This window comes from Alligator sinensis, unplaced genomic scaffold, assembly GCF_000455745.1.
Source record: "Alligator sinensis unplaced genomic scaffold, ASM45574v1 scaffold482_1, whole genome shotgun sequence".
NCBI classification, from domain to species: Eukaryota; Metazoa; Chordata; order Crocodylia; family Alligatoridae; genus Alligator; species Alligator sinensis.
The window spans coordinates 2522251-2537847 of NW_005842084.1; the positions used below are offsets into that span (position 1 = coordinate 2522251).

General features: G+C 41.7%; 1 protein-coding gene across 5 annotated transcripts in view; it reads right to left on the reverse strand.

Moving 5' to 3' along the window:
• BEND6 (BEN domain containing 6) overlaps positions 1 to 15597 on the reverse strand; it is a 23902-nt gene that overhangs the window by 5233 nt on the left and 3072 nt on the right. For 2 of the 5 annotated variants that reach the window (XM_025204490.1, XM_025204489.1), the window contains exons 2-8: positions 15226 to 15454; positions 14966 to 15111; positions 13960 to 14058; positions 13443 to 13620; positions 11474 to 11691; positions 6679 to 6871; positions 4181 to 4319 (exon numbers count right to left, since the gene is read on the reverse strand). In XM_025204490.1, coding sequence (XP_025060275.1) covers positions 4181 to 4319; positions 6679 to 6871; positions 11474 to 11691; positions 13443 to 13620; positions 13960 to 14058; positions 14966 to 15111; positions 15226 to 15421 — 1169 coding nt within the window. In that variant the 5' untranslated portion in view covers positions 15422 to 15454. Of the gene's footprint in view, positions 1 to 1901; positions 2175 to 3820; positions 4083 to 4180; positions 4320 to 5931; positions 6114 to 6678; positions 6872 to 11473; positions 11692 to 13442; positions 13621 to 13959; positions 14059 to 14965; positions 15112 to 15225; positions 15455 to 15597 lie in introns of those variants that run through there. The other 3 variants (XM_006023852.2, XM_025204491.1, XR_003094133.1) reach the window with 3 other exon arrangements.

Consider the following 15597-nt stretch of genomic DNA (forward strand, 5'->3'; position numbering starts at 1 on the left):
GACCCCTGGATTGGGCAAACCTGAAAACTGGGGAGTCACCAAAGTCTGCCAGGGACAGATAAAAGGCAGTGAAAAGTGACCCTCAGTGGCGCCCTCTTGATCTCCAACTCGACCAGACCTGTCCAGCCAGAAGGACCAGCCGGCGACCCCCTTCTGGAAGATACCACCACGCTGAAAGAAGCCTCAACGACGGACTCCAGCGCTTGTAGGATAGGTATACCTGACTCTGTAGCCTGCTACTGTGTGTGTGTATGTGTGTGCATGTGTGGACCAGCCCCAAGGTTTATGATTACAGTGTTTCAATCCGCCTAATAAACTAGAATTTTAAGGATCCCTAGTTGGACATTTGTAGCCAACAAAGGGAAGGTAGAATCCTAAACTGTGTGCAAGTGTGCAGAAACTGCAATTATATGGCTAGGTATGCACCACTTCGGCAAGTAAAGTGAAACAGGCTTTAGATCATAGTGGTTGCATCTACATGAGACACTGACTGCCCAGCCATTATTACACAGTCGCTTAGTTTTTGCATTAAATAACTGTGCAGTAACTGGAGTTACTATGCAATAGTGTCTCCAAATGGCTTTTAGGTGATGCCGACTACACAGTAGTTCGTTACTACTGTGCAGTAGTGTCGCATCACACTTCATGCTATACAACGCTACTGCACAGTAGTCATGAGCTACTGCACAGTCAGCATCTTGTGTAGATACAGCCAGTGTTTATATTAGGCCTATATGAATTTCCAGAAGACATAGTGACTTTAAGCTATTTTTAGACTACTGTTTGAAACTATTACTGTTTTGATGTTTTTGAGGAAGTGTATTTTGGAGAAATTATATATGGCATATGCAATATTCTCCCAGATAACATGCACCATTGTTTATCAAAACCCAGATGCTGAAAATTCAAGTGTGTATTATATGTGAGAAAAACAGTAAGAACAAGTTCTCCTCCTTACTGTGTGAAATTCAAAATAAAATCTGTAGGGATCCACAGGGAGCAGAACAATATGCAGGCTTGGCTCCCTAGCTGCTGCTTCTTAATGGGTATGTCTACATGTTCATTAATGCGCCTTTGCTAATGCACATTAAAGAAAGTGCCTCCATTACGAGGTACTAGAAAAAGGTGCATTAGCCTATTTTAATATGCATTAGCAAAAGCACATGGTTTTTCTGTGATGCTTTAATGCCCATTAAAATAGCCTAATGCACTTTGAAGTGCACATGTAGATGAGTTCTTAGATTCCGAGGACTCTGCTTTGTGTATCTATAAACTGATGACTGAAATGATACAACCAGTGTTGGGGTATCTTGCTGTTCATTTCAGGTTTCTCAGTATTTGGGATTAAAGTTAGGTGTTAATCTATTCTGAGAAATTCCTTGGAATTCATTGATTGTAAACCCTTTAGCAGCAAGGACTATTTTGATTATAGGTGTCTATGCCATATTGCATAAGGGAGACCCACCATAAGGGCTATAAGGTTGTAACACAAGTAACAACGAAATAAGAGAGTCAGCAAAACATTCTTGATAAAGAACATACCTATTCAAATAGAGCAAAATATGAACAAATGACATAACCAAAACTAGTATACTTATCTAACATCATTCAGTTAGTTATTGAACTAGGTCTAATTGGTAGAAGGTTGGTTCCAGTTATGAAACATGTTTGCTAGACCTGAAGTCTATGAAAATGTATACTTAATGTAGGAGTCCTGTCAGTTTCTGAAAGGTTTGTATGTGGCATTTTGTATACTGACTTTCATACTGTGTTTTGAATTTGTGAGCATTTGTAATTGATAATAATATTTGTTTTTCAGTATCTAAATTTACAGTTACATATACAAAATATACTGTTCTTTCACTGATAATATATACATTCTACAATGAAATTAGGGAAAAGGAAGAAGTTAATAGCAAACTGAATTTTTCCACTAAAAGAGGCAATAATCCACCACATGGCAATATAGGAGAAAGCAAAAAACACCTAAAATGAGGTACGGACCCTTTTAGGTTGCCCCTAGTAGGAGGCTGAAACTATATTGAAGGTTTGCCTCACAAGTTTAATGGATGGGGAGATGCCATAGAAAGCAGATGTCTTTCCAGCCTTGTCCCTGGCTCAGTGTTTCCAATCTGTGGTCCAGATCCTCCTAGAGCTCCTAGAAAAGAGCTTCCCTGAGGTTGAAAAGAATATTGTTGAGACTTGTAGAAGCTGAGAGGTTAATAGGGGCTTCAGATTTTGTTACATGGGTATTTTGCAGCAAACTGCTCCATCTTCATGATAGAGATGACACAGAGATATATTGTTGGAAAAAAAAAATATCACACACCACAATGCCTAAATGTATACCAGGGGTATCAAAGATATGGCCAGCCTATGGTCTAGCTTGCTGGGTCTTGAATCAACCCCCACATGCTACATGCCGCAGGCCCTGGGCCTGCACGTTGCCTGTGCACACACAGACAGTTTAGCACATGCTACACGCAGTAAATGGGGCCCGCCTGTGGTATGTACTACATGTGATGCCTGCACCAGACCAAACTCTAAAGTGGCCCTATGTGCTGTGTGCAGCACATGTCATCTCTAGTCCTGCATTCGTGGAGCATGTGCCAGACCAGGTTTGCGCTGCATGTGGTGCTCGCATTGGACCAGCCCTGCAGAATGAATATGATGTGCACGGGGCCAGATGAGTTTGATACCCTGATGTACACTATTCTAGACTTGGTAAAATTCCATTAAAAAAATGAAATGCCATGCAAAGAAACACATCCACTTGTTTTATTACAGTTTTGAAGCATCAAGACAGCATAGTGTCTTGAACTATGCTGCAACAGAATTCAGAATGCCACTGCATGAACAAGCCCCTTGACACGATACAGTGTAACAGCTCTGATTCGCATCTAATTGTATTTGACATTAAAGTCAGTGCAATCCATACTTACTAAAACAGTAATACTGAAAAGCAGTAGCAGTCTAGCAGAGTTCCAGATGTACATGTTTGTCTGTTACACTGAGCCTACAACTGATCTGACTTTCAGTGGCTGGCACAGATGGAGGTGGATGTAGATCTTTGGGAGGATATTTCTTTCCAAAAGTTCTACCTTACTGGAAATAGCTGTCTCTCTTTAAATAGATACTTTCTCTTTTGAAGACTTCCATAGCTTCCTATTGGTTTAATTTTATGTGAAAATCCATTTTTCTTTCTTCTAAAACCCCCGTCATGCAAGCTTATGACTTAATTAACAACAGAGATGGGTTTAGCATATTTAGACTATGCCCATACATAAAGCAATGAGAGAATAATGTTAACAGGACATATGACCTAATTGTTTAATCCATCACCGGAGGGCAAAAGAACCTAATATTCAGCCCTTCTATACTGCTTTTCATCAGTAGATAAAGTAGTTTACAAAAGAAATTAATGTTATTCCCATTTTACAGATGGGGAAAATGGAGGTATAACTTTTCCAAGGTCACCAAGAAATCCAGAGACAGACCTTAGAATAGATTACAGATCTCCATGGAAGCCTGTCTGTGGAGATCATCAGGAGTCAGGCTGCACAGCTGATAGAATGAACTAGAGTAGACGCTACAACTAGAAGGATGATTCTCCATGTCATAAATCCACTTCAGACATGCAGTTCTTTTATATGTAAATTAATATAAATGTTGTCAAGCTCCCTATGAGCAGCAGGAGTCTCAATGTCATAGATCTGGAAAACCCTGTAAATGTACCAGGCTTCTGACTCTACAGATCTCCTAAGATCTGTGTAGACCTTTGAGACTCTCAGTTTTTGATGGCCAAATTTATGAAATTTTAAATAATTTATTAATTTAATTCATATGACCATTACAAAGTTTCCCTATAGTACCAACTAAATAATGTAAAATATATAATAGATGCAGCAATTAATTTCACTTTTGTTATTTACTTTTGCTTTCTACTCCCCTCATCTACTTTCTCAAGGTGTCTAGAATGAGTAGCTTTTTGTGCTGCAATGTTAACAAGGGATATTTTTCTCTTATACCATATTTGTGCAAGAATGTGAAAGGATCTCCATATTACAGATATGAATGTATATCTGAAAGATAATTTTGAGATGGTTTTAGTTTCTCTTACTGCACAGACAGACCCACATACCAGTACATGAGACGCGACTGATTTTTTTTGAAGACTTACCAAAAGGTATGCTTCTGAAAAGTAATGGAGTTAAGATCTTTGCTTATAATTGGCTTCTTGGTGCAATTGTTTAACTTTTGTCCCATCATTCTCCTAATTAAAGCATCATCTGTATTTGGAAACAACTGCTTTGTGATTCCTGCAAAATATAAGAGATGATATTTATAAAGCCTTAACATGAAATGGCCAAGTGAGGGGAAAAATGTGTGTGTCTTATATAAAATGCATCAATTGGGCCCATGAATTTCCAAACAAGGTTCTATTTTCTGTGTTTTGTGGCTGCTAGTTCCATCTGCCCCCTGCTCATCACTTGCCTTCTCTGCTAATCCCAATTGTTTTCTTTGGCCTCAATATTACCATTCTTGCTCCGGCAACTCACAGACCTCTCATGACCGTGATGACTTCCTATACTATATACTTCCTATGTTTGCTCTTTCTGTCTTCCTTTATCTCTGTCCTGTTCCCGGCCAAGCAATTCTTCTTCTATCCTCTTATCCATTTTTATGAATCTTGACATTTCATTGCTATCTCAGACTCTGAGCACCTCTTCCCCTTCTATATTTGTTCCTCTTCTCTGCCTGTCCAGTAGCTTGCTAACTTCTTTGAAGCAGCAATTTACCTCCTGCTCTTATCCTCCTTCATGATCTTTACTTCCTCCTTTGATTTTTTTCTTCTTTTAGACATTCATCCCATTCTGGAGTATTCTAGTTCTCATCTTCTACAGTCCTTAACGCCTTGGTCTCTTGCAATCAATTGCTCTCTTTATTTGACTTCTTCCCGTCTTTATTGAGACAAATGATCATTTCCTCTCCTCTCTTACCTGTCCTATATGTTCAAGTTTCCTAAGCAGCAGTTTATTACTAGTGTCTTGACTGCCTCTTTCTCAGGTCTCTCCCATCTGGCTTCTGCCTGCTCTATGCCACACTTACAAAGTCACTAATCACCTCTCCCACCTCTCCAAGTGCTCAGTCTTTGCTGTCTTCAACACCATCAGCCACCACACTGTTCCTTCATACTAATTCTTGAACATGTTTAGTTGCTCTTGCCTCGTTCTTGTCTGTCAGTGTTGCCTTTGGTTATATCCTCCATCTTATCCTTCCACTCTCTGCTAGTAATTCTTGGGGGGGGTCTGTCCCTTTTCTTTTTTCACCTCACTCACTGGCACTTCCTGCCCCTACTAATGACTATTAAATGTACCAACCCTATCTGTCCAGGCTTCCTAATTCTCTGATACATCATCACAGATGTTCTACCACTTTTAAAAAACTAAACATGGAAAAAAATCCTGAATTTCTAATCTATTCTCCGTTAAATACTTTCCCTCTATCATTTTTGACAGCTCCACAAATGCTAACAAACAAGCCTTGGGATTTTGGCTGCTCTTTTTTCCTTCTCACTGAACGGTAGCTACTTTCTTTATGACATCATTCCTTCAAACATTCACCTCCTTCCTCTCCATCTTTGCTTTTAAAATGCTGGCTCATGTCATATATTTCTCTCATCCCAACTATGGTAAACTTCTCTTTGCCCTTCCAAATTGACCTTCCCCTACTGCAGTCTAGCCATGTGGCAACTACCACTCTGTCATGATAAATATATTACCACCCCATTCAGTCCTTTCACTGGCCTCATGACTCTTTTGGCATAAATTTCAAGCTCATCTTTTCTTAGGAAATTGTGTGCAGAGGTGCTCTGTCTCATATCTGACTGCCCATTTCCAAATCCTCTCACTCTCTCTACATTCTACTTACTTTTCCTGTTAAGGTGTTTTCTCTCCTCCTCCTCCTCTCTGACCTCTGGGTTTTTTTCATGTTACTCCTTCCACCTGGAATTAATTACTCTTTTCTTGTGCACCGATCATTTCCTGCCTTTAAATCCATTTCGTTTGCCTTGCTTTCCTTCCTATGTCTTCCACATCTTCCTTCTCACCTCACTTGAAGCACAATTTAAAAATGTCAAAACTCATAACATTCAACAACTACAAAATAGACCTTACATGATTTCTTTCCCTCTGTTCATAGAATCAAAAGATTGGAAGGGACCTCAAGGGTCATTTAGTCCAATCTCCTGCACAAATGCAGAATCCATTTTTCTTAGACCAATCCAGATAGATGCCTATCCAGCCTCTTTTTGAAAACCTCCAGTGAAGAAGATCCACAACTTCCTTAGGGCAAACTGGGGACATCTTCTCACACAAATCCAGAGTAAGACTTGAGCTCAAGCTTCTAGAACAATATCAAGATGCCTTGACTTCTCTGGCAGCACCCATTATGGAGCCACATAAATGTTTAAAAGTTGCATCAATAAGATGCAAAATCCACATATTAGGAACATATATTATTTTGCTTTCTACTGACACTGCATTTGTAACAAAAATTAAATTAAAACTGTGAAAATATACAAAGAAATACAAATGAATATTCAATCTTAATGTTTCTTGAAAGAATAACTAGAAAAAACACAGTGCCATATATATAATTATGTAAACTAGTGATTACCTATTATTTCCTGAACTTCATTCTGATTCATAGCTGGTTTTGCTGCTTTATCCTTTGAAGAGGAGGACTTTGCCCCTGTTAGGCTGTGCGTGGCCATATACTCGTGTGTATAAAGTGCTTGCATCAAATCATTTATAAACTTCTGAGGTTTGCTCTTATTACAAAGGGCAATCTGCCATTTTTCAATTTTAAACTGAAAAATAAAATTGGTCATAGACACAACTGTTCCAATCATTATAAAAAAACAATCATATGAAACCCTACTCTTTTTAAAAAGGACATTTCTGCATTTTTATTTGCAACACTTTAAAAATATTTTTTAACAGTCTGCTGGCTAGGAAACTGGCTCCGAGGCAGGACCCAGAGAGTAATGATAGATGGAACTGAGTCAAGATGGCACTTGGTGACCAGTGCCACCTCAGGGTTCAGTACTCGGACCGGTGCTTTTTAATATATTCATTAATTATTTGGATTCGGGGTGTTAAAAGCAGACTGGCAAAATTAGCAGATTACACCAAATTATGAGGGACTGTGGTCAAGTTGGAGGATAGGCTGGGGATACAGGTTTACCTGGATAGGCGTGTAAGGTGGGCAGATCAAAACCTGCTCAGTGCTGAACATCATCAGTGTAAGGTGCTCCACGTGGGGAGAAACAACCCACAACATGCTTACAGGCTTGACAGTGCTACACTTACTAGCACCACAACTGAAAGAGACCTGGGGGTTTTGAGGTCATAGCTTGGTGAGGTCATAGCTGGGGTACTGTGTCCAGTAGGCCTGTGTGAAGCGGCTAGTATTTGCTTCGGATTCAGCCAATTCGGGGGACAGTGATTCGATTTGGTGATTCGAATCATTGTCCTAAATCTATTTGGCAAAATCTCCGAATCATCCAAGCCATCCCCCATCCTCCACCCCCTCTCCCAGCCTGGCAATGGCTGCCCCGCCGGCCCAGCTCCTGGCACTTTGAAAAAAAAAAAGCCCCAGCTCACCGGGTGCTGCTGGGTGGGGCGGCGATCCCTGCTGCCCCAACCGGGTGCCCCACCTGGGCCAGCTCCGGCCCTTTAAGAAAAAATACAAACCATGAAAAACCCTGCACCATTCCTTGAGGGGTGATCCCCGCTGCCCCCCACTGCCCTGCACCACGTGGGGGGCTCTTCCATAGCCCCTCAAAACCCGGAGGCCACTGCAGGAGTGGAGAGTCCCGGGGCTTTTCTCTGTTTTTTTTTTCTTTTCCTTAATGGGCTGGAACTGGGATGGGTGGGGCAGCTGGGGGGAAGCTGGAGTAGTGAGGGGAGGGTTTGGGGGCTTGTGGCAGAGCCCCCCATGCAGCGTGGGGATCACCCCCTGCCTGGCAGCACCTGGTGAGTTGGGGCTTTTTTTTTAAAGGGCCAGGAGCTGGGGTGGGTGGTCTGGCAGGGGTCCCTCCATGGTCCCCTCTCCCAGTCCCCACTCCCTTGCCCCTAGTACTTACCAGTTTGGATTCTGGCTGCAGTTCCCGCTGCAGCCACCAGGGACTGCCTGAATCACCACGCTCTCTGAATCTTTTCCAAAGGTCAGAGACCTTTGAATCGATTTGGACCTTTTAATTGGTCCCTGTTGCAGGGCACTAAGGTGCCTGCTCCTGTAAGAGCAGAAATTGCCTGGGGAGAGAGCCCAAAGAGCCAGACAGGAGCCCAGGTGCAGGTTACCATGGCAACAGGCTAATGAGCAAATTAGCCTGCACCTGCACCTGGTCAGCTGGCCAGAAGAGGCAGGGCCCTGGGCCCATATAAACCCCAGGGCTGGGACTAGGGAGTTCAGTTCCCTGCCAGCAGCTGAAGGGGAAGGAACCTCCAGGTAGGAATGGCCCAGATATGCTACAACTACCTGATATGCTGCACTTAGGACTAATGAGGTACCTTTGCCTACTAGACACTTAGTGCCAGGGAAGACGTTGAATTCTTTTAAAAGGGGTAGAGCATGCCCTGAACTTTGCTGTTATGTTATAGCCCAGAGGCTCATGTTTTGTTTGCTATTTTATAATACCAGAGGATTGGGCTGAGTCTCTTGGGGAAGGAGGCCTCATTGGGGACCCACTACAGTGTGGGAAACCCCAGTGCCAGTGTGGGCGCCGTGACAAGGGGGAGAGTGGACCCCAGCACCAGGGGGTGCCGTGACAAGGTGGGGAGAGCGGACCCCAGCGCCAGAGGGTGCAGTTGCGGAGGCTGGACTAAGCTGAGGCTGCAACTTGAGGAGATTGGTATGACATCTGTGAGGCTTGGGGCATGGTAAAGGGGCAGTTTTGAAGCCATGCATCTAGCCCATAAGGCTGAGGGTGTCCCAAGAGGTACCCATTTTGAGCGGGATCCAAAGCAGGATCTGAGAACTCATGAGGTTCAGAGGGGGTCCCACAGGACTGTGTCTAGACAATAAGATCAAGGGCAGCCTCCCTATATCATAATTACAAGCAAAGACATGGCAGGCGAGAAAGAGGGTGCCTGTTGGGCCAGACTGAAATGGTCAAGGGGACCTAGAGGTATCACTGCCATCCCTGAGGACCTCATCCCGTGATAGTCCCCTGATTCGATTTGGATTTGGAGATTCTGCCACTGAATCAGGCCGAATCTCCTCCAAATCGAATCACCACCCAAAGCTTTGCACAGCCCTAGTGTCCAGTTCTGGGCACCAAACTTCAGGAAGGATGTAGAGAGGCTTGAGAGAGCCCAAAGGAGGGTTATGTGTATGGTTAGCAGTATGGAGAGTAAGCCATATGGTGACAGGCTGAGAGACTTGGGTCTGTTCAGCCTGGAGAAGAGAAGACTCAGAGGGGACTTGGTGGCAGCCTATAAGTATATAAGGGACCCACATCAAGGACTGGGAGAACATCTGTTCACCAGGGCTACCTAGGGGAAGACTAGAACTAACTGTCACAAATAGCTAGAAAACTGCTTTAGATTACACATAAGGAAAAACTTCTTTACAACTCAAGTGTCCAGGGGCTCAAATAGACTCCCCACAAAAGGTGGTACAATCACCTACTCTGGATATCTTCAAAAAACTTCTGGACACTCACCTTGCTGGGGTCATCTGGCCTCAGCAGTCTCTTCTGCCCAAGTGAAGTGGGGCTGGACCTGATGATCTCAAGAGGTCCCTTTCAGCCCCTAACATCTCTGAACTCATTTTTCAAAAGTAGCTTTTGCAGTTGTGTGCTCACAATTACACTCCCAAGGTGTACACACCTCAAACTTCGGAAAAGCATATGCAAGATAGCATCCTGCAGATGCATGCGAGGGCCAAACTGTGGACTTCTACTCATGTTAGGGAACACTTTATCGAGCACTCCCAGCAGTTTCACTAGAAATATTAGCTTCAGTACATGCTTACCAATAGGAGACTTTACTGCTCAAAGAGTTCCAAAATCTAGGCATGAAATCTAAAGTATAAAATGCATAATCCATGTACTACGTATAGAAATCCATGTATTAATGCTCCCCAAAACATAGGCATGCAACTTTGAGCTATGTCAGTCTAAACCAGTGGTCCTCCAACCTTTTTAAGTAGGAGTCACCTTTGGCATTTAAAAGCAACCCAAGACTTACTGTGTGCCAATGACACCCCCCTTCCCTCACTCCACCCAGCTGGTAAGTCTGTGGGGAGGAAAGGGGGAGGCAGATCGAGGCAGAGGGAGAAAAAATTATTTGGGGATGTGCCTCCCCAGCAGGTAAGTCCCATCCAGTCAGGGCCCCACGCAACTGTGCTCCTGCCTCTGCGGCACTGTTACTCACCAAGGTGGCCTCAATCTAGCCCCCGGCCCTTCTCTCTCCCACGGACTGATCTGCTGGGCTAAGGCATATGCGTGCATACAAGTGGGCACTCAGCCCCTCCACCCCAGCCTTGGATCAACTCCAAGAGGCTCCGAGAGGTACCAATGGATCGATATCCACTAGTTGGTGACCACTTGTCTAGAGGCAGGGTTAGGACCAGTTAAAAAACATGAGCCTCTGTGTTGACTTGGAGAAGCAAGGGTTGATTTTGGTCACAATAGTTGTTTCATTCAGTTAAGACATCATGCCTGGATAATTCTTAATAGATTTCCCCAATTCTGTGCTTGCAAGTAACAATCCTTATGGATGATTTGTACCAACTAGGATGACTCATTACACAGAAATGCTCATGTAAATTATAAATGTAGAGGATACTGGAGTTATTCTTTTTAGTTAAATCTTTAAAATTATATTTTTCTTTTAAACTCTGCCTGTGACTTATCAATAATGCTCTATTATTATTGTAGAGAATATGAGACATCGTTCCATGCAAGATAAGAATAATTCCCTCTGATATCTGGCCAATCTCTGTAACAAGGCAGAAAGGCACCCTTCTCCCTCTATTTATGGTTGGAAAGAAAGATGCAGCCTTTAAAAAACAAACAAGCTGTCATTTGAAAGTCATTTTTTTCCTTTATATATCATAAGTCAATAGAAGTTCCATATGTATGCCCAAGGGCATAATTTATTCTTTGGGTTGAAAAAGTATTTTCTTTACAGTTATCCACACATTGCCCTCTGTTACATCCATACAACTCTACTGAAGTCACAGGTAGCTCAGGAGCATACATGAAGGCTAAATTTTGTTGAATATGTCTAAGGAAACCTCTTATATGCAAAAGGAGGAGTTTTTTAGTAAGTTCCTTATTTTTTTTCTAGCTATGGTCTAATAATAAAATACCTACTCCTAATGCTTACTTTTACATTGCTTATAAAGCTTGTAACACATTGTTTGGTTTCATTCTTATTACCGAAATAAGCTTTTAACCAACCTGTTTCTCAGTCTGTTGTTCTTCGTCCTCCACATTTAAAGCTATTGGTGAATTTGAGTTACTGTGGATAGTTGTGTATGAATCAGCTAAAGAATTGCTGGATGCTTTCCAGACAGTCTGTGAATGAAGGCTGGATGTAGATGTAGTCACTCCTCCTTTAAGCAGTGCCTCTGCCATACCTACCAGTTCCTCAAAATGTGTTACTGCCTGTGGCAACACTGAAATTGGAAAGAAAGTCACCATTAAGAATACTCATTAAAGCTTCTGACTTATTTACTTTGGATGTATTTGTACATCAGCTTGATGTATTTTTTTGTAATCAAATTCCTGTCAGAGTAAGCAAGAGAACAAGAGGTTTGGTATCATTTTAGGCCAGCAATAAGCAGCAGTACCATTAGAATAATGTTTGTGTTTCATTCTTCTCCCACCCTTTACTTCCCTAAGAACAAAACAAAAAGGCCCCAGTAGAGATTAGGTTTCTAGCGCTAACAACATGCTAAGTCAGCTCTCTTCAGATGGTTAATGTCTCTCATCTACTTCACCTTCACCTTCAAAGGGCTGCATGAATATGGCCCAAACTTTAAAGGGCTGGAAACAAGTCCAATTTAATTCACTTCAGTGGAGTGACCTTGTTATGTCTGGACTGCATTAACCCTCTGGATATCTACAGAGTAGATGTCCTATAACATGTCCCCCTATTTGGTTAATATTTTCTTTTCGCAGACTTATGCAAGTCCTGCAAAAATAGTACAAATCTGCAAAGTGGTAAGGCCTGATCAGATGAGATACTAAGTGATAAAGATTAAGCCATCTGAACAATAATTAAATTAATAGCAAAATATACATCAAGGGGGAAATGGGAACACTCAAGATGAAAACAGAAATAGACCTAGATATATGAAAGAACTAGACAGGCATTAGCAAAATCAGATTAAACCTGAAAAAATGCTACTAGTAGATTTGGATAAAAATAATCTAATACAAGTTGGGTGGGAAAAGACTGAAATATGGGGGGAAGGAGAGACAAGCAGGTACACAGTGACTGCAACAGCAAATCACAAGTCAGGTTTTGACTACTGCTTCCAGTCTTGGCTTCCTTAGACCAAGAGAAACACTAATTAGAAGAGAATACAGAAAAGGGCCCTAAAATGATTAATAGTTCACATTTATAGGAAGCAAATGTAAAATAACTTGGATAAAAAAACTACAAGCTGTCACCTTGAACTAGGTAAGGGTTATCAATGTAAGACATTATTTGATTCGACAAAAAATAATTAGAATTAAAGATACAGGGCTAAGTAGGGGAAATCTTAGGTTATCAAGAATGCTTGTCTAAAAATAAGTTTAATTAAACTGACCAGTGGAGTCACTGGTGGAGTTGGCTGGAGTTATGCAAGTTTAGCCTATGGAAAGCACATGGAAATGTTCTATACAGAATAATTTGTGCAATTTAAAAGTTCCTTCCTGTCTTTAAACTCGGTGATGTCTTGGTCTCTGTTTAAGAGAATTTAACCTATTCCCCCCTTGCATTTACAAGTAGTATCCTGCTGCAGTGTATTAGTTTTCTCCAGCCTAATAGCCCTGCATGTGTAGACATGAGATATTTCCTATGGAGCTAATTAGTCTACTCCGCAATAAGCATCTTGTGTAGATGTGCTCTGTTTGCACTTAAATGATCTTATTTCTTTCTGTTTAGTACTCCAGCTCTCTTGCAAGCTAGTCTACTTTGTTAGATACTGTGAATGGACTTGAAAAGCTCATGCCTCTCTGAATGAGGCAATCAGGTGCCACACTGCCCTACCTTCTGCTTTATATGCCTCTGTGTTGTTAGACTCTTGTCCTAATTTGGACCTTGAGCTTGACAGGTGCCTAAGCATCCACAGTTGCCTTAAAATTCTCTTAAAGTAAGGGCCTTTATACATTTAAAGCTCTCTTCTTCATCAAAAAGTGATCTTTTCACAAACTTTACCTTGAAGCATGACCAATGACTGCCTTAGACGGCAGTTTTCTCTCATTGTGTCTGTCAATTTCCTTTTTAGACTTTTTATTTTGGCACACAGTTCCACTTTGGATAGTTGAAACAAGGGTTCTTCATCATCACTGCTGCTTTCACTATACAGAAAGGAATTTCCAGAATATGGTTCTCTCTGAAAATAAAGAAAGAAATAGGGCTACCTAAGGAAACAACAACAGAAAATTAAAGCATCTATTATTAGCCTGGCTAAAGCAGGGGATTCTCTTTTATAATCAACTGTTGATGAACACTGATCATATTTATACTCAAAACAAACTAACACAGTAAGTGCTAACAATACCTACCACATATATTTATTTACATCTTTCAAGCACTATATACTTTTCTACTAAAACAGGATCTTTCATGAGCATTACATGTACTTATATTTTAAAATAAATTATTCTTAACAAAAATGAATTTTAGGTGTGTTTTACTTACTGACTAAAAATACTTAAATTAAGATACTTACCTGCTTGTTAATTAAAGATGTTTCAAGCTGACTCAGGATGTTGGCAGAGGCAGAGGCCTGTAATGATTTCTTTCTTTTTATACTCTTCATAATTTTCCCCTGAAAACAACAGCATAACAATACCTTTAAACTTACACACTGTGTTCCATAATAAGACTTCAGTGAACACTACAAACATTCATTTGTTTTGGCTTTACAAAAATCAGAAAAAATATGCTTGGATCCTTCTGTTAGTTCTGAGACCAGCAGAACTTCTGAGTGCTCTGTTCTAAGCGTTGGCACTGCAGACTTTAACATAGGGACAAATTTAAAGGAGATGTAGCGGCATCAGCATGGCGCTCTGCTTTGGCTGTATTGCAAGTGAGCTCTCAGTCTGGGGTCTATCCAGAACCTCTGCTTTTGCACAGCTCCAGAGCCCAGGGTGTGAGTCGGGCCACTGATGCTCATTGCCTCCATTCCCCTGTTGCTAAATTTAGTGGGTAGGGGGAAGGACAGAAAGGGCAAACAGCAGCAGTGTTCACCTGAAAGCAGGGGCATTGGCCTGACTGTCTTGCTCAGCTGGTGAGCTCAGAGCTCACTGCTCATGCAAGGCTGTGGCAGGAGTTCATGCTGACCAGGCAGTGAGCTCAGAGCCCACTACGCATGACCAGTACAGCCAAAGCAGGGCAATGCAGTGCCCCTTGTCCTATTCCTGGATTTGCTACTGCCTCAGCACAAGTGTCAAAAGCCATGATCCCAGTCCCTAACAGAGTTGTCGCACCTATTTCTCATTGGGGAAGATGCAGGACATCACACACCTTTTTTAATTTTCCTACAACTTTTAATATGGATAGAGAGAAGATATGGGCCTAGGTTAACAATTATCGTGACAGGTTACTGAGCCAGGACATGATAAAAAGATTGCTTTGATCCCAACGGGGCGCACGCACGCACGCACGCGCACACACACACACACACACACACAGAGTCAGGCACAGCAGTATCAAAAAAGAAACTGATAACGCACCTGCTCTTTATCCAGGTCACTGTCTTCACTCTCTGAGAATATCATCTCAATCCTCTTTCTCTTGCCTTTTCCAAGCACTTGTATTTTTGTGATTTCATCTGCCTGCAATATCTTTTGCATCATTTCAACCAGCTCCTGAGGGTCATCTAAAGTGGAGGAAAAAAATGCCCAAGCAGATGATGCTATCTTGGAGTTAGCAAGTGAGATCTCACAATTGAAATAAATCTCTTATAAACTGGATGCTTTGTAGCTGCACTCACCACTCATGTATATAACTTTAACAAGGTGCTTCTCTGTCTTTCTTTCTCCCACAGGCCAGTTTACTAGCACATGTTCATTTAGTTTCAGAAGCCTTTCTAGTTCACTGTCATCCTTAGGAAGACCCTGTATCCATGAGGTCTCTCCAATTTGCAGTGAATTATCATTTACAAAATCAAAGAGTGTGAACTTTTTCATTTTTAAAGGACTGTCTTGTCACCCAGACACAACCTGCAAAATTTCATAGAAAAAATAGTTGTTACTGCACAATACCACAGCTGTACATGGTTCTTTACAGTCAGATTAAAAAAAAAACCAGTCCTCTTTCCACTGAATCTTAAGATATGATGGTGTCAGTGCCTTGGGTAGCAGGA